Source organism: Crassostrea angulata, chromosome 10, assembly GCF_025612915.1.
Source record: "Crassostrea angulata isolate pt1a10 chromosome 10, ASM2561291v2, whole genome shotgun sequence".
In the NCBI taxonomy this organism is placed as follows: domain Eukaryota; kingdom Metazoa; phylum Mollusca; class Bivalvia; order Ostreida; family Ostreidae; genus Magallana; species Magallana angulata.
In genome coordinates, this window is record NC_069120.1 from 13,763,430 (window position 1) to 13,782,964 (window position 19,535).

Sequence of the window (19,535 nt, forward strand, 5' to 3'; positions counted from 1 at the left end):
ATATATATATATATATATATATATATATATATATATATATATATAAGTATATACCGTTTGAATTTCGCCATCTAAATAATTTTTGCAGAGGCAAAGTTGATCCAAATTCTAGATCAAACTGTGCTTTAGCGCCATGTTGTAATAGTAGGTTTGCTATCGCAACATCTTGTATATCAACTGCTTTTCCTAATGGATTTTTTTCAAAACATCCAACGTTTGGATTTGCTCCACTCTTTAGTAATAATTGGACACAATTGAAGCGATCAGTAGAGTTTGCAACTCTTTCTAGAGTTAAATAAAGAGGGGTTTCTTTGAACTTATTTTTTGAATTGACATGAACACAAGCGCCTTTGTCGAGAATAAATGACACAATTTCAAAAATGCTGGAACTTTTCCTGGCTGAAAAAGAAACAAATATAATTTAGCAGCGAATTATTAACAATGATAAGATTAACAAAATCGTTTGTTAACATTTATTGTATTTATAACATTAGATTACAAGTAAAATAATTCAAGGATAACTAATTTAGACGCAAGACCACAAAAAAGAAGAAGATTTTTTTAATTACAAAATTTCATTGAACTTACCACCTAATGTGCTCAGGTGAAGGAGGGAATTCCCTTGTCTGTCTTTGATATTGATTTTTGCACCTTTGTCCAAAAGTTTCTTTATGCAATTTAAATCGCCAACTGAGACTGCTTTTATTAAAGGTGTAAATCCGATTAAATTAATTTTGTTTACAACACTTCTTTTGGTCGTTAGCATATCAATTAATCTATCGGTATACATTTGATCATCAAATAAAGATGGTAAAAAGCTGGAACCCAGAAACAGCATTAGAGGGGTATTTTGGTTTTCATCCATTTCCGACAAGGGACCACCATGATTTTTGTAAGTCTCTATAAAATCTAGACACTGGTGTAAGGATTTCTCTGCTGTAATAAAGTAAAGGGAAAGTTTAGAAAAAAAATGATCAGATGAAAAAATTAAGATGATTTAAAACCTTCGTTTGAATGAATCATTTGTGTTCTCTCATTTGCAAAAGACAAGTCTGTCGCTATTGAATTTGGAAGATATGGGTTACCAAATAATCAAAACAATAGTTCTACAAACTTTGCAAACGTCCACTACAGGAGAGTACTGCAGTAACATGTATCGCAAGTTGTTGATTTGTCTACATTAATGTCAAGATAACGCAATTTTGCCTTGAGGTGGTATGGGAAACCTCCATGTTGTGACGTATTATTTATCGATATAAACAATAAAATCAAGGTCATTTTTGGGAGTTGATTTTTAATCAACTCTCCTATGCAGTCACTCGGACAAACCGAAAGTGAAACAGTGTTTGGACCTCAGCACAAATCATTGCTCCTGACAAGACTTAGTTCTTGAAAATAATTGATGAATTCGATGTAATGTATGCTAAAGCATTGTTTTTCAAGGAAACTTATTTACAAACACCTTATAAATAGTCAGATTTTAAATGGTACGAACAATTTAAATATTTTTTGTAGTCGTATGTATTCCTACGCCAGAGTTCGATATAGTCTCGTTCAACTCGACGCTCGGCTGTCTTCGTAAACCCTTGTGGGAGATTTACGGTGTCAGCCGAGCGTTTGGTTGAACGAGACTAGAGTTCAATATTGCTTGGATCCATACAATTTTCGAGAAATATTTCTACCACTGATACATAGTTTGATTGAATTAATTTTTCTTTAAATATTATTTAACATGATTCATATGGAGGTTTCTCGACATTCTAGTCGAAAAAGTTCAAAAATTCATATTATAAAAATATGCGTAATTCAAATTAGAAGATACGTATACATGTACTTGTCATGCAAAATAACATATCATTGATTTTAAAATAAATAAACATCAACAAAATCAACTCCCGTCAGTTCTTCAGTACTTTGATTTATAATTTTATAAATAGTTTCTTTCCCAAAATTGTCATCTAACAGATTAGCACAGTGGGTTAGAGGGTTCACTTCAGATCTGTACGGCATGAGTTCGAATCCAGCTGGGAATTTTAAAATTTTTACATCAAAAGAAAATAAACGTAATACTGGTTAAATATTGTAAAATTTGAAAATTATAAACCGGTGAAAGTGTTTTAATCATAATTTATTTTAATCCCCATTAATATCCACAGACGTCCCATACCACCTTAAATTAACAAGTTGAAGAATTGCTTCTTTTATCTAAACGATAACTAAAAAAAGAACCAAGAATCTAGTAATTGTCTTTAAATTGCGTTAGGGAGAGTTCTTATTCATTTTCTTTGTTTGATAAAATGTGTCTGCAGAATTTAAACACGAGTGTGACCTTGCAATGAAATGATGTGAATCGTTTAAGCAAAAGCGAATTACTTCTCTTTCTATCACATATCTTAATGCTAATGAGTATTTTAAATATATATTATATCCATTTGATGCTATTTTGCAGCAAGGTAATTCACCGTTTTCATTGCGTAACAAAACCTTCTGTTTTATAAAAGTGCTGTTTAATTAAAATACCATACTATTTACCTTTTCTGCTTGTTATCCACAATTGCAGAACATTATGTCCAGCCCCGTCTTTAACTGTACAATCTGCTCCCTTCTGAATGATATGTTTTGCGACATGGAAGTCACCGATTTTGGCAGCATGGAGTAATATATCATCATACTCTCTTATATGTTTACCAGAGTTCAAGACACTGAGAAGAAATTGTCGTGAATTGCTATTTTGATCCAAGTATGATGATTCCAAATAATTTTCAATTGCTTTATCCAAAACAGATTCTCCGGCCTCGTCTTCACTGGAAAAATCGCCGTCATGTTTTAGAAGCAATTCAAATGCTTCAGATTTAACCTCAAATTCTGTTTTCAAAAATAAAATCTGATGTTTAATAAATACAAAAATGACATCAACCGTTATCAAACGTAATACGTCATCATAAATTACAATTAAATTATACCTCGTTTTGAAATATTCATATAAGATCTTTATCAAAATAAAATGTGTGTTATTCACATGCTTATTAAAACAGTTATGCCTAACCTATAAAGCCTCATTAACATTGTTACAACTGAGATCACAGTCATATATACCGCTTTCAATGAACTTTTCAAAGCGATGAATTCTTGTCAAAAGATTTCATTTATTTCATTTAAATTGTCCACATTAACTTCAGTATTTAGTGCTGAAAACAGTTTAATTAAATTAAATATCAAACTGATGATATCAAATTATTCAACGAAATGCACTGTTTATGTATTGAAAAAAAAATTGTAATCTGACACACAAAAAACTACCAATGAGAATCAATTATACCTAAACCTGCATATAAAGCATGAATTGCATTCCAACCGTTCTCGCCAACATAATTTACATCTGCTCCCTTTTCAATCAAAATCCTCATGATGGAACATTCGTTTAGTGTGCTGAAAAAGATTAACGGGGTATTTTCTCTCTCATCAGTGATGTGTATATTGATTGTGTCTGTGCATGCGAGGATCTTTAAGAACACATCTTTGATTATCTTATAGGTCGATGAAGATTTGTGATATGAATCCAAATTTTTGCCCATTGATTTTCTCCATTCCAAAGCTTTTTTCCAAAACACGCAGAACAATTGATTTGTAATATGATCTGATTTGTATTCCTCCATAACTAATTCAATGTAAGTCCAGCCTACAATTTAAAAAAAGCAAAATATTAATCGGAAAATACTTCCATCAGTAAATCTGCAAAACTGTCAATTTACTAATCTCATAGAGAAATATTCAATATATTTTGTATTTAACATTTCGAAAGAGTGAAAGTTTACAACCTAAAATTAAATCAGATGAATCTACTAAAATTGTTATTTGAAAATACAAACCTTTTAAGTTACATGGCATTTAAGCATTTTATGTGCACATGTAATTGTGTAACAAAAATGCCATATTAATTACCCTTTTCGATCGCTTGTTGGTAAGCGTTTAGCCCATCTTTTCCACTGTGAAGGGGGTCTGCACCGGCTTTGAGTAAACTCCGAATATAATCTATGGCTGTAACTTTCGATAGTGCAACATTCAGAACACTATTGCCATCACGATCCTCTGCGTTTGGATTAGCATTATGAAGAAGTAAAAGCTCAAGAAAACTGACATCATTTTCTTTCATATTCCACCATCTATGTGAATCTAAAACGGTCAAAATAAATCAAAAATAAAATAATCTTTTTTTAACTTCCAAGAAAGTATCCAACTAAATTAAAAGATGTACTGTTAATGTTAGATTGTTACATGTAGCCTTAATGGAATATGCTGCATCGCTTATTACAAAAGTAGAGAAATCTAATTCGCTTCTTAAATAAATAAAATAAGCAAGTATGCTTCGAAGATTTTTGGATTGACTCAATTGGTTTTTATGCTAATTACGGCTAAATGTAATTTGCTATCAATCAGCTCGAACATCTAATCAAACGAAAATGGTGTATGCAATTAAATAATATATTTTTTTGGTAAAAGTTGCGTTTATAAAAATTGTTTTTTAAATATACCGATACCATTTATGCAAAATTGTAAACCTAGTACCAATAATAATGTACTTTTTTCTAAACACGAAAAAATGAGGCTGAAATCTCAAGATGTTATCAAAATGCGAAATAATATCGATAAATATGTTTATTACATGACTGATTAATTCATAAATGTAGATCTCCGATTTGCTGATATCCAACAATCTGGGGAAACCCCATCTATACGCGACTAGTAGATCTATCTAACATTCGACGTTCTCTGCAATGGACAAAAAAAAAGATGGGGAATTTCCAAAATGCTACGATTGGTAAACATTATTCATGTCGTTCAATAAAATATTACGTTTTCATATATCTGTATCAATTCGTCTATGAATCATATAATAAAACAAATATATATTGCCGTGGTTTTTTTTCTCGATCAAAACGATGATTCAGCAACTCTCGAAGTACAATAATCACCTTGTCTTCGGCTCAGGGAATATTGTACCTCTCGGGTAGTTTAATCTTATTGAGCTTTAAAACCTAGCATTAATATTGTATGATAGTAATTTTTCGAGTGTCTGTTATCTTAAAGAGACAGTACGGCGCATCTTATCGAAAAACCGACTTGAGAAAATTTTCCGATCGGGTTCGGTATTTTTGTACTACTCGTTAATGTATAAACTTTCAGAAAAGTACAAAGTTCTCCATGCAATAAATCTAATTATTTCATTAAAATTAATAATTACGTATAACCTATCACATAAATACATCGCAACGTGTTCGGGGTTCAGCCTTCTATACTATTACGCATGCGATTTACTGTAAACAAAACACATGCAGGGCTCGCGAAGAATCTCCTGGACAGGTTTGTTGATAAAAATATGTCTTTTCTACTTCTCATAGGTAATAACTGTTCAAGGTTTTTTAAACAACCACAATTATTATTTTGTAAGCATGTATTTTTCGTGTTTATCATAGGAGTTGCTACAACCTAAATCTATTTTTATAAATGAGGCCCCTTGAGGGGTTATTTGACATATTTATGTCTATTCATTTTAAAATGAACCTAAATTGGTAAACCATTTATAAATTATTGAGTAAGTAAGGACGTGTTTCATTTAGAGAATCGCTTTGACCTCGTTTTCCATGATGACTGTAGTGGGACGAAGATCTTGTAGTTTTCAGCACGTGTCAATTACTGTCAATCAAAGTCCACGTGGTACAAATAAACGATTTAAGATTATTCCGGTTGGTACGGCCCTTGAATTTCCGGAAGGTCATAATTACGTTAATTAAATATGTGAATGGGATTTTCATGTATTTCAACTATTACAATAAACGTTATTTCTCATTTCCTAACTATACAATAGGTAAACCTGAAGTTATTCACACATGTGTTTTCAGCTGTACTGTCTCTTTAATGGTTCTAAAATTCATATAAAACACCAAATTAAAAGGACCTCGTTTATATGTGATATATTTGAATTTTTAATGCATTGATCTATGGCTTTGATAAGCTCACAATTTCTATTATGCGCAACCATATTTATTATTACCCTAGAAAAATTATTTTACAGCTTAACAAACACATCTATGTAAATAGGTGATCATCGAATGTTGATGAAACTCGGTTCAATGGTGCTGAGTATTACCGTTCTTTAAAATATGCTTCATCAATGGGGTGATATCGCCATTTCCAACATGATTGATTTTTGCGCCTTTTTCGATTAAAAACTCTATCGTTCTTCGCAACCCTGAAGCAACGGCGAAGTGTAAGGGTGAATCCGTTCCTCTTTCTGAATTGACGACCGCTCCGTTTTCAACAAGAAATGTTACAGCATTCAGAATACGTTCTTCATCTGATAAAATGACAAAAAACCAGTACATTTTCTTGTCAATAAACAATTATACAATACAAGTACTGAGAATCAAGAAAGAATAATTTTTAAACGTCTCTTAGATCAAACAAAACTTTTCTGACAACCGTTAACACTTTTTAACTTGAAAGGTAAAAAGAATTGAACATTTTTAACGAAAAGTTATTGAAAATATACAACGTCCATGCACTAACACGTGATATAAAACAGTAACAAAATACTTAAATCATTCATAATTTTTTCACAATCAAAACAATATTTGTCCTTAATCACGTTTATGTATGTATACTATATGCATACTTGCGTGAGCCTTTTGACTTTACAAATAAATTGCTATAGCAAATATTCTTTGGAATATCTAGGCATAAACAAGTATGATCAACATGAGAAAAAATTGTTTTTATCTATTTAGTTTCCTTGTTCAAATATGTCATTTGAACAAATATAACATTACTAACGATTTAACACTGTAAAAAATACAATGTTTAACAAACCATAACATAAACTATTATAAACAAATACATGTACAGAATGCTAATAGTGTAATTTAACGACTTTTTTGGTGTAAAAGTTTGCTCGGTGAAACGAAATAGCAAACCTAATCTTGACCTATTCATCAGTTTTTAAGGTAATCAGATATAGGTTTAAAAAAATGTAAAAATAAAAAAAAATCTACTTTGTAAAAAATTTCAAAGGCGTACACTTTTCACTTGTTCTGTTGTGCTATTTTCTAAAACGTATTCCTACAAAGCTTCAATTTATCATAACGTCAGGAAAGCACAACAAATGGCTCAACTACCATACAACGCGTACAGAAAAATCGTATAAAAATAAAATTTTCCTTTAAAAATCTAAATTATACCTGTAATTTGTTTATTGTGATCAATGTAATAAATGGTATTGAAACAAATTCATTAAAGGTACTATCATGTTTTAACGCATATTATTTGGTTAAAAGAGACAAATGAATAGAGAACAAAGAAAACAAAATTCGTTTGAAACGCACACATTTAATTGTTGTTTTGTCAAGGCATATAGAGCCAAATTTAAGCTTAACGTTACATGCTCAGTTTTTAATCATAACGTCATGTTTGGTTCGTTTTAAAAATGATTTCTGTAGTATAATAAAGTACATAGATAATATCGGATACCTCTTATTATCTTTAATACCATGGTAAAAAAAGCGTTTACACTAAAAGTTGTAATAAATATTTCCCAAAAGATTTCATTACAGGAAAGATGTTTTGTTAATTAAAAGTTATTAACATGTTAAAAACGTTTTGTATGTAACGATATAGAATACGAAGAAAGATTTCAAAAATAGACAGAGAAGAAAGGGTAGTACAGTGTAGTACCATCTAGTGAATTTAGAAGAATTAGGATTGTGCTTTATTCAATTTATGACGATTCGTTCCTTATTTTTTTTAATGGTATGAGCCAATTTACATTAAATTTAAGGCAAAGATATGTTGAGACTGTTGACATTTTACCTCTATGTTGACTTTTAAGACAACAACAAAGTGGTGATTCTCCATCTGTGTTCGACTTGTTTACATCTGCTCCTGCCTCCACAAGAGTCTTTAAAATAGGGATGTCCATTGCAGCTGTAGCAAAACAGAGAGGAGGATTAGTTCCAATGTTTGGATCGGCTTTGCATTCTATTAACTTCAACAAGATACGCATTGTGTCATCAGAATGGCTGGAACGCAACAGAACCGATAGGGGCGATAACCCTGCACTTGTAACAGCATTTACGTCCGCTCCTGCATCAAGTAACTGGTTCACTCTCTCCTCCCTATTCATCTCTAAAATATTTGGTATATGTATTGTAAGATGCACAGCTTTAGACTCAAAAGGTAGTGTATGATAAAATACGCTCAAGAATGTCCAAAGACTCTTATCAAAGAGTTGTTTGTGGGAATCATAATATGTTTCAAGTAAAGCGTTAATACTTTTCAAGGGAAATCAATTTTTATTACAGAAAGGAGTTAAAATTTACAGATTTCTTTGATAAGTACAGTGTAGTTAAGTTAAGCTTAATTCATTTAAGACAAAATTTTATGGGAAAATCACAACTGATCAAAACAAAATGAGTTCAGTTAATTGGGCTTCGATACGTTTTACTACGAACGCTAATACACACAAACCTTTCATTTTAGTTTTGCCATCGCTTTCATATCTTCTGAATCGGGAATAATGAAAACCTGCAAAACAATCTACACAAGAAAACATTGATGTAAAAATGATGTACCAGTCGCTTGGTAAAATTGTCGAAATTCTTTTTACTAATGAAGAAAGGTCTAAAAAAGAAATGTGGTGATAACGAACAGTGTTAAAAATCATAACTTCTAAGAAAAAATACAAAACAGGAGCAGAGGAAACACGGACCTCTACAAAACTTAGAGGTCGGACCAGGTCCTATGGCGGAGTAAGCATCCTCTGCTGACCTTTCACATACTCCATGTGCTCTTTTTCGTAATCAGGAAAACAGAAAATGCGGTGATTAATAATGGCCTAACAATAAGTATGAACAAGGGGCCCAATTGCCACATCGCTCACCTGAGCAACAACGGTTTAATACCTTGACTTTAAACACTTAAAATAATTAAAAATTAAAATATTCAGTATTTTGCAAATTTAAGTACCATGATTTTCTGATTGAAGATTTAATATTTTTATAAAGGGGTTTGGGTGAAAATCTATTGCGATATATAAATTTTATATAACACTTGGATGTTATTTTCTGCCATTTTTTGCACACATTTAAACAGTAACAGTTCTTTTAAGAAAATATTTGCATACATTTTCTATAAGGTATTTCAGTTTAAAAATCAGCACCTATTGCAGGCCTATCTTATCACGTGTAATCATTATTTGAACAAGTTGAATATACACAATTAGAGGATGTCAACGTTTTCTTTAATTAATTTTCGTCCCAGATGTCATGCAATACATATCTAGTTTGTAGAATGTAAATACTGGAAGTGTAAGATGTTTTTGATCGTCGCATTGGTATTTATAAAAAACAAAACATCTAACTTATGATATTTTTTGCACAAATATTTTATGTTTAGTAAGACATTTCTAATGATCAACTAAATTTTCAGCGTCAGTTGTAGAACTATAAGCAAGATACGGAGCCAACATTTCTGCTAGATTTGAGTCATGTTTTTGTTTACATGATTTTTTATCACATTCAATCTAAGATTTAAAAACTTGGCAATTCCTATTCAGCATTTAGAATGTTAACGTACAAAACATGGCCTCAGCTATGTGTAGAAACATATAATGGAGAACAAAGCTCTATATCTTGCTTATATCTCGAAGCTAGAAAATTGTAAACAATAAAAGAAAGGGAAAATGCAGTAAAAAAGAGCACAATTTATTTTTCAAATAATACATTTAACTAAGTATATCTATGAGCAAAAATAATTTTGTTTAGACTATATAGATTAGAGAAAATACCCAGCATCTAAACAGCTGCTTAACAAAACACATGGCATTTTTCAACTGTTGCGCAGAGATCATACCGAATTAACAACTGAATGAATTGTCTTTTAGAACGTTGTTAATGCATCAAGATTTGCCCATTTTGCCTTAATTTACTTCACAAAGACGGCACCAATATACCTTTCATTTTTAAAAAATACATTCGGATGCGTCCAATATGGCTGCTTCAAAGAAAGAACCATCATGATTATCAGAAAGAACCTTTATTATCATGTTCGTACTTAGTTCAAATTTGGAACAGAATTAGCTATGAATTTTTTACAATTTTATATTCTCTTTCCATAGAATAATTTACAATGTATGCTTAGTTACGTTGAATTTGACTCAGTTGTTCTTGAGAAGAAGATGTTAAAAAAATGCCCTGTTGCAGTAATGCCCCCATCACCCCTTTTTATTAACAGTTTCAAGGTTTTCTCTGCGTTGAATAAAAATGGCCTTTCATTTCTGAAAGTTATATTCACCCTTTTAAAAGGCTGTTTTGTGTTTAAATTGGTTGATATTAATTCAGTAGCTCTTGAAAAGGAGTTTGAAATATGAAAAGTTTACAGCGGACAGACGAATGACGGATAAAATGTAATCAGAAAAGCTCACTTGGGCTTTAAGGTCAGGTGAGCTAAATACGTCCGTCAGCATTCGACCTAGCAAAATATTGAATTGTATACATGTACTAGTAAATGATTCTAATAGATTGTATTGTATATAGACTGTATTGTATAAATGGATTTTTTATTGCCCAAAATCAGTATTGTGATAATGAAAAAAGCGTAATGCGATTATCAATGACCCCCTCTCTCTCTCTCTCTCTTTCTCTCTCTCTCTCTCTAACAAGTCATAAAATATCAATGCAGAATTACATTACTGTTGAAATGATAAATCTCTTTGAGATGTCATTAAATCATTCATGCAAAATTACATTACTGTTGAAATGACATACATGTATATGTCATTTTAACAGTGATGTAATTATGTTACCTTTTTCTAATGCAATATGCAGAGCAGTGGTATTAGATGCCCCACGATGATTGACATCTACACCGTGTTCCAATATACACTGTACCATTTCACTAGAACCTTTCTCGAGCACAATCATAAGCGGTGAATGAATGTTCTCTATACAGTTTGAAGGATCTGAGCCGTTTTCGAGAAACAAGCAAAAATGGTCAAATCTATGATGTTTCATCAAGTACAAGTTCAATGGTGTAAGTCCTTCGTTGTTCTTTAGGTTAATGCTGCAACCATTTCTTAAAAGAATGTGAAATACACATGTTTTGAAGTTTTCGTAGCCTGAAATTAAAAAAAGACAATTAAAAAAATTAAACTTACATTGAGTAATAGTGTGAAATTGGTTTGCTCAATACATTTGTTAGCATATTTGTCAATTTATTAAAGAACACTGGAAACTACAAACTTCAAGATCAAAAAAACCCATATTTTATAATAAGATGTTTACATGCATAATGAAGTGCACTGTTGCCTTTAGAATCGACAAGAGAACAATCTACTCCAATATCGACAAAATGTTCAACCAAGTCTTCTTCTCCGAATTGTGCGGCCAACATTAAGTACGATAATCCGTCGTTATCTGCTATGTTTGGCTCCAGATTTTGAGAGATGAGGTTTGGAATGACTTTGAAGATTTGTTGTCTTAAAGCCACATGTATTGGGGTCTCACCATGTACTGATTTAATATTAACAGATGCACCGTGTGCTGTTAGAACATTCAACATACTTTCATCATCTGAAATGAAAAAAGTAAGATTATGGAAAGTCTGTGTGACTAAAAGTACGATAATCCGTCGTTATCTGTTATGTTTGGCTCCAGATTTCGAGAGATGAGGTTTGGTATGACTGATGAATTGTTGTCTTAAAGCCACATGTATTGGGGTCTTACCATGTACTGATTTAATATTAACAGATGCACCGTGTGCTGTTAAAATATTTAGGATGCTGCCAGCATCTGAAATGAAAAAAGTAAGATTATGGAAAGTCTGTGTGACTAAAATTGCTAATCACTAAGCAAATCGAAATATAAAATATTCTTACAGTATAAAAATAAATTAAGCTCCAACAGTAAGTCAGAAATAAAATGATGTCAGTGATATCGCTTTGACTGTTGCAATAGTATGAAAAGAGAGTTAAGTTCAATTTGCTTCCAAACATGGTTAGACAAACCTGACCTAATGATTAGAAATAAGGTTTTAGTTGTTTTACTGAAAAATAAATCATACTTTATCAGTGAATAAATAGAGATTACTATCATAACAATTTTTCATTCTAAAAGAATAAAACTGTCATCTCATTATACATGTACATGTTTACAAGTATCAAAAGAAATGTTCATCCTGAAAACAAGAGACTCATGGGTCACATCGCTAACCTGAGCAACAAAAGTCATAATAAAATCAGTTTTATGGAGCCAAAAATAAAAAATCTGGACAAAGTATGAGAATAGATTCTGTTAAAAAGATTTTGATATTTTTCTTTCGATATTTTTAACGATATTTTTTAACAAAAACCCTTTTCTAGCATGATGTTTTAATAATCATATTATATATTGAGCATTGCAATTCTTAAGACTATCTTAAACAACTGATAATGTATCTTTAAACCTACATCAATATTTGAAACTCTTGAGAAGCCCAAGAAAAGTTTATTGGCTCATGTCTTAACAATTTTAGAGAATCAACAATTTGGTAACATGACTGCAAATCAATATTACCATATATTACAACTTTTGACTCTAAAATTGAGAATTAAAAAAAACCGTTTCCTTGTTAAATACTCGAATCTCTAATTTGGCCACTGAAGATAATGATTAAGACAATCTTGAGTTGTTGCATTATACTACCACTCCCTTGGGATCTTGATTTAATTAACTTAAATCAACACTACATGAAGATGCCTCAACAAAATTTACATTGTCTCTTCTCCATTGGTTTTTTAAAAGATTAAAAAAAATTCTATACATATTCTTACGTAAAAATCCAAACCCCACCCTACTCCCAGGGATGATGTTGATTTAAACAAACTTGAATCTACACTTCCTTAAAATGTTTTAACACAAGCTATTAGTTTTAGAGAAGATGAGTTTTGAAAGGTTTTAACAAATTTAAGTCACTTTTATTCTTGCACTTTGTGCTAAGTTCGGTTAAAATTAACTAAGTGGTTCTAGAGAAGTCGTAAAAGAAAGTTTGCAGACAGACAGACGCCGCATTAAACGTAATCAAAATAGCTCCCATGAGCTTTCAGTTCTGGTTAGCTAATAATATAAATACATCTTACAGAGTAGCCTTTGTAGAGATAATGTGATCTCCAACTTCATATATTCAAGTCTAATAGACCCAAAATTTAAACTAAAAATATTTTCAACATTCATTGCAAAAAAACCTTGCGAATATTTGAAAGACATTTCTTGCTTTTTTATTGGTATTGGTTGTTTTTAACAATACAAATCTGAAAAAAACTCGTCATCTTCCTAAATGTCATTTCTGGTCCAAAGAGTAAAGACATAAAACAACAGTTATGTTAATAATTGTATTTATGTGTGGAACGCTATAGTTTTATATGCTTATTTATTGTATTTTTCATGTTTATGTTTGATTAGATATGTTGTATTTCTTTCCCAGGCCTTGTAGAGGTCGTTGGCCATATTATGTAATTTTCCTTCAGTGGTCACTGTCCATGTCTATTTTTAGCCCAAATCCCTAGTCTAAAAACCTCCCAGTGACCTATTATGTAATTGTAAAAAATTCCATGGTGTAATTCTCCCCAAATTAAATTTAATAGCCAATCAAATTAAACGATATGGTCACGCGGTTTGATGCGGTCAGTATCTGACCAGTGCGAGTAGGATTATTCTGGCTTCATCTCTGAGAGTGTTAGCACGAGTAATGTTTTGATACACCCACCACCACCCCCGTTTCACCACTCCAATATTTGAAAGTTGCATACATGTACAAAATATTGTTATTCTGCATATTTTATTTTTGAGGTGCCATCTCTTTTGCTGGTTTTTTTATATATTGTATATAATTTTGAACTAAATATTGTTTTTCTGTAATTTAAGGGGATCAGCATATTGATAAGTTATTTAACATTTTGTGAGAACAGTTTTGGGGTCTGATCCCCTAATATGTTGTTTATATTTTTCTTTACTTTCGTCATTTTTAATAAATGACATATTTCATAATGCACAAGTGTTATGTTCATTTTATCAGACAGCAAAAACAGAGCTGCGGTGAGGTTGTGCAGCATGAGAAAACATAAATTCATATTGATATACATAGCTTACCAAATGAGTGATTCTAAATTCTGTAGAGCAATGTTTTTTCTATAATGTATTATTTCTTTGTAAAGTTTCAAACAGCTCTGCCCTTTGTGGCAACTCTACATATGGCCCCTAAAAATGTAAGTTTGACTTTCCTTGAACTTCTCGTTATGATTCATCTTCTAAATCATCTTTTTATACGATGAACATTAACTGGTAATACAAACAAACACGATAATTGGCCTATTTCTAACTCTGAGAGGAGAAACTCTTAATGAAAAGATGTCAGATTGTTTTCATTGTTCATTTCCTTTTATAGTTTGTCCTTTGATATTTATGCCGCACATTTGGACGAATTGAAATAAAAATTGAAATCGATGAAAGGAAAATTTTCCAAGATATCTTCATTGACACATTATCGTTTTTACTCAGATAAATAACTGTACCAGAAACGATTTATTTTTTTGGAGATTTATGATAAGGTATGCTTGCATCTTTTTCCATTCGGAAGTCAATCAGAATACCGCGCACAATTTTTCAACGTTATCATCCGGGTATCTTCCTCTCTTTTGCAATAGAAAATTATTTTTAGCCGTGGATTGAAATATGACAAGTTAGAAGGAGCGTTTCAAAGGGGAAATCTTGGAATCTTTTTTATACTTTTGAATGAACATCGTTTGAACCCAGAGGTATTTTAGATATAGAACAATTTAAGAAAATTTGAGGCATATACATCTTGGGACAAACAATGGAAATAATTTTAGATTTTGTTTGTATTTTGATAAGGATCTTTGTATCATTTTACTTTTTCCCAGAGATGATGATGTGAACAATCTTGTTTTTCTTTGATATTTTTTTTATAGGGAAAAGAATTTTTGTTTATGGGTATAATGATTAACATTATTGGGAAAGATATTTTATATTGCCACATCCTTATTTTGAGTACTTTATTACATGTAGCTCTAGTTGGTGGGACGAAACACAGTGTATTTGAACTCATTAAAACTATTAAAGACATCGTGCCTTGCCCAAAGTTTGGTTTATTAAACTAGAGTGTAAAAATTGTGATAAGGTGACGCCTAAAATACAGAGAAACGAACAAATTTCTTAACTGAAAAGCATAACAGTGTTCTTTACTATCAGCTAAACACAGCTGATATAAATCAAAATTAGCCAAATGCTTACACAGTACTACAATGGTATATGTATATTCGCAAATGGCCAACATTCAAATGTATTATCATATTTGATACGACTGACTAGAAAAATCATATGAATCTACTCCATAAATATTGACAGCAACTTAGCATTATATCACCCAAATGTGTATGTTAATGTGTATCACTGACAAAAGCAAAAAATGTAAAAATGTAAATGTAAATTGTACTCTACAATGTAAAAAAAAGCTTAACAGTAAACTTCAGAATATGATATAGAAATTACCTCTGTATCTTGAAATAGGTCTTTGCATTAATTGAACATGGAGGGCAGTTAAGCCCTGTATTCCTTTATGGTTGATATCGGCTTTACTTTTCAGTAAAAACGTGACAATTTCAAAGTCCTGCATTCTTACAGCTTCTATCAAAGCGGAGTCAACATTTTCCACATCTAGATTAACGTCTGCTCCATTTTCGACTAAAACTTTAACAATTTTCAGCAGAATGTTGTTCTTCGGTACACCCCATTGAATTGCCGAGTGTAGAAATATCTTTAAACTTCTGCTCAGGAGTGACTGCCGCAAATCACCTAAAAAAAAATCAGCCAAATTACACGAATTAGTCTGCCTTCCACTAATACACATTTAATTTGTTAATGCAATTATTTTCATTAGAAATACAACGTATCTTTTAATTTTCTAAAGAAAAAGCAAATGCATACTTGTAATTGATGCCATGTGGTTAACATTTGCTTTTCCTTTAATCAGCAGTTGAATCATTTCAAGATTTTGAAGTATTATTGCTAGAGATAGCGGTGTTTCATCCCAAGAATCCATTATATTAGGATCAGCTCCCCTCATTAACATGAATTTTACAAGTTCAGTACTATTAAGTTTTACTGCAACACAAATTGGATGCATTCCCCATGACAGCTTTCGATTGGCTGATACATTTTCGAAGGCCATGAGACGCCCGATTGCACTGCAACATTCTTCCATGGCATCGGCAATGTGTGGATATACTGAACCTGAAATTAAAAACCTTTGATATCAAAACTTTGATTGAAGTACTTCAAAGCAGTTTCTCTTTCAGGGCTCCTATTTACTATTTTGAAGAGAATTTGAAAAAAAAAATGACATTGCATATCGGCCATTAACGAAATAGATTTATCGACACACCGTATTGTTGACATTTATATAACAAAGCAAAAAGCCTACAGTAATACTATTAATTTCACTACACTCTCCTTAGTTAGAATAATCTAACCGCGTCTTAGGACAGGCCCACACACCGGTTAGAATGCCTCCCATGTATCCAAAATGTAGCAGAAAACTGCAGAATCGCTCCAAAACAATTTTGGAGAAAATCAATGAAGTTGCATTGAAATTAACAGTCAAATAAATCATAACAAACCTTTTTGAGGCTGTAAATACCTTTCATACAAAAATTTAATTCATATTGTAGAATTCATAACTTTTTCACCAACGCTTTTTACTCGCTTCAAATTTACACGGCATAATGACATTCGGAACTCTCTGGATTTTTCATAGTTAATGCAGTGTGTAAGACTTATCTCCCGTATTTTCTTTGCTAAAGTGACACACACGGAGCGCATTCTATCGTAAACCGGGTGTGTCACATTTATCATTTTCTCGATAGAACATAATGTACACACTCCTTAGAAATATAATGTGAATTCTTTTTGCATGGAATCAAAAAATTCTTTGCCACCACGAAAACAAAAGTAAGTACTAAGTTAATTTATATTTGTTATTTCATAATTTGTCTAATAAAAAATCATAGATATAATTATGAACAGAATATATAGCAAATGTCCAATGAAAATGTGCACGTATTTGTATTTGTAAAACCAGACTTGTAATCTTCAAGTACCAATGGTGTTTAAAATATATAAAACAAAAGACAATACTTTTCTTGATTCATAGATATTAAAGGCCAAAAACAGTTTTTGTGAGCCCTGTTAGCAACAGCTCATGCTGCTACCTAATCTCAGCTTGGTGGAGTAAGACAATGTAAATAAAGTGCTTTGTCTAAGGGCACAACACACACATCAAGTGACCATAGCGGGGTTTGAACCAGCAACCTTTTAGTTACTGGCATAACGCCTATGACCACTGAACAAAGTGCTTCATACTTTTAAGAATAATTTATAGATATTTATGACCAAAGAAATTCACTACCTACTACAAGGGGGGTAGAGTGATTGAGAGAAATCACATATGTATATTTACTTACCAGTGAAAGCTTTTGTCAGCAAATGTATACGTTCCATTTTGTTTTTAAAAACCTAAAAAAAAAATCAAACAATGCTTTTCTCAGTATTTCAAACATTTAAAGAAATTATCAATTTTACCTCTTTTACACGTAAAAAGGTAGAAAAAACTAACAAGAGGTATACAGGCCTTGATGGTCATATGAATACTATACCTCTAAAACTGACATGTCAAAGGGCCTCATTATAACAATTTAAGCATCATATAAGAGTAAAAACTTTATAATAATATGATTTATTAAAAAGAAACGTTTAGTCATAAGATATATATATATATATATATATATATATATATATATATATATATATTCTCACTCCTAAAGCCAAAACGTAATCTTTGAAAAAAGAGACCTTCTGGCCTTTAATGGGTAATCTTTTAAAATATTCAGGGTTTTTTATAATGCACACAACATACATACAGTTTAATTCTACAATACAAGCATGCAAGTGCAAGCAATGCACAAAAAAAATATGGTAGAGTTCTTAAATTTTGGCGCAAAAGGTTAAGTACGTGACTCAAGCTAAATGTTCAATATACGGCCGCATATGCCCCCCTCAAAAAAGAAGCCTTAACCCCTAACCCTGTGTCATTGCACCTTATATTCAAATTGGTCTCGCCCTTTGCCATGGAACCCTGACTTTTGGACAATAAATTTCACAATTTTTGGAAGAAAGCTTAATTGGCATCATAATCAAACAAATTACAATGAGGTAATGTTCTCCCCTTTTTGGTCGGACATGCTTTTTTTTATGTCGTTATCTTTAAAATAATGTGAACAGACATTTGTATAATAAAATATCTTAATATCATGAAAATTAATGTGCCAGGTTGAAAAATTACCCGAAAATAAAATTATACTTTTGAAGATCAAATCTGCTGGAAAGATTCCGAGGGCGTTAAAGAATATGACCCCACATATCAAAAGGGGAAGTTATTTGGTACCCCATTCCCTTAAACGATTTTGTTCTCTTCAGTGCCTTCAGGCAATTGAAAGTTGTTTCAAATTGTGTTATGTAAAGTTATAGCTTTGAATCTCTTACCGTTTCGTTGATTTCTAATGCTTCGATCATCGATTTTTCATCTTTGAATTCCATTCTGTTTTTATCATCAAGAAGCTTAAAAATAAATAAAATCTTTTTAAGGTCAATTATGAACTTTTAAACAATTTAAACCAATTTTTTCTATCTATTTAACCAGTCTTGACGAATTTTTTTAACCTACCACAGTCGAAGACTTGTTAAATTTAAATGTAGTGAATTTATTATTTTATCTTATGATATTAATACAAAAGGTAGTTTTATCAAAATAAAAATAAAAGAGCAGATATCGGGGAATGGGATATTATTATGGCTTCTAAAAGTCAAATAGAAAATAACCATTAATTTGTTTTAAAGATTACGTACAGAGTGTGATCAAACAGACATACAGATAACATTACTAACATAAGCAAAATGAATATTGGAGACTCCAATTGCAATAAACTTGCAAATAAACACCACAAATGTTTAATAACACGTCTTTTTTAAATGATGCATGGGGTTGCTTCCCATAAAAATAGAGCTTTGAACGTCTCTTATGATGTATAATTAATATTAAGAAAGTTTTGTACATTATCTATCATTCGTCCCAATGCTAAGGAAAGGAGAGATTGTGTCAATGCTACCTAGATTTTGTGTTTGCTTTGACTAAAAACAAATACAGATGCCCATTGAAATATAATTTTGGTGTCTGTAAGCAAGGATTTGTCATAAATTCAGAAAACATTTATCAAGAAAGCAGATAAAAGAACCCTTTATACGTTGTTGATCACTTTTAGAGTTTAAATCAATTTTTTTTTTTAAAACTCGTTCTAAAGTATATCATTTGAACAAAAAATGATAAGTTTGTAGCGTCTATACTGCTCAAAGTCATTAAAACTTTGTTCCTTTCATGAC

The 19,535-nt window shown here is 31.4% G+C and overlaps 1 protein-coding gene across 2 annotated transcripts in view; it reads right to left on the minus strand.

The window, feature by feature from the left end:
- LOC128166227 (uncharacterized) overlaps window positions 1-19,535 on the minus strand; it is a 37,464-nt gene that overhangs the window by 6,849 nt on the left and 11,080 nt on the right. Inside the window, exons 8-22 of one of the 2 annotated variants that reach the window (XM_052831248.1) lie at window positions 18,642-18,716; window positions 17,564-17,615; window positions 16,029-16,334; window positions 15,594-15,896; window positions 11,775-11,840; window positions 11,334-11,621; window positions 10,856-11,167; window positions 8,521-8,577; window positions 7,864-8,178; window positions 6,149-6,355; window positions 3,943-4,173; window positions 3,320-3,679; window positions 2,533-2,865; window positions 589-936; window positions 55-399 (exon numbers count right to left, since the gene is read on the minus strand). In XM_052831248.1, coding sequence (XP_052687208.1) covers window positions 55-399; window positions 589-936; window positions 2,533-2,865; window positions 3,320-3,679; window positions 3,943-4,173; window positions 6,149-6,355; window positions 7,864-8,178; window positions 8,521-8,577; window positions 10,856-11,167; window positions 11,334-11,621; window positions 11,775-11,840; window positions 15,594-15,896; window positions 16,029-16,334; window positions 17,564-17,615; window positions 18,642-18,716 — 3,598 coding nt within the window. Of the gene's footprint in view, window positions 1-54; window positions 400-588; window positions 937-2,532; window positions 2,866-3,319; window positions 3,680-3,942; window positions 4,174-6,148; window positions 6,356-7,863; window positions 8,179-8,520; window positions 8,590-10,855; window positions 11,168-11,333; window positions 11,622-11,774; window positions 11,841-15,593; window positions 15,897-16,028; window positions 16,335-17,563; window positions 17,616-18,641; window positions 18,717-19,535 lie in introns of both variants that reach the window. The other variant, XM_052831247.1, reaches the window with a different exon arrangement.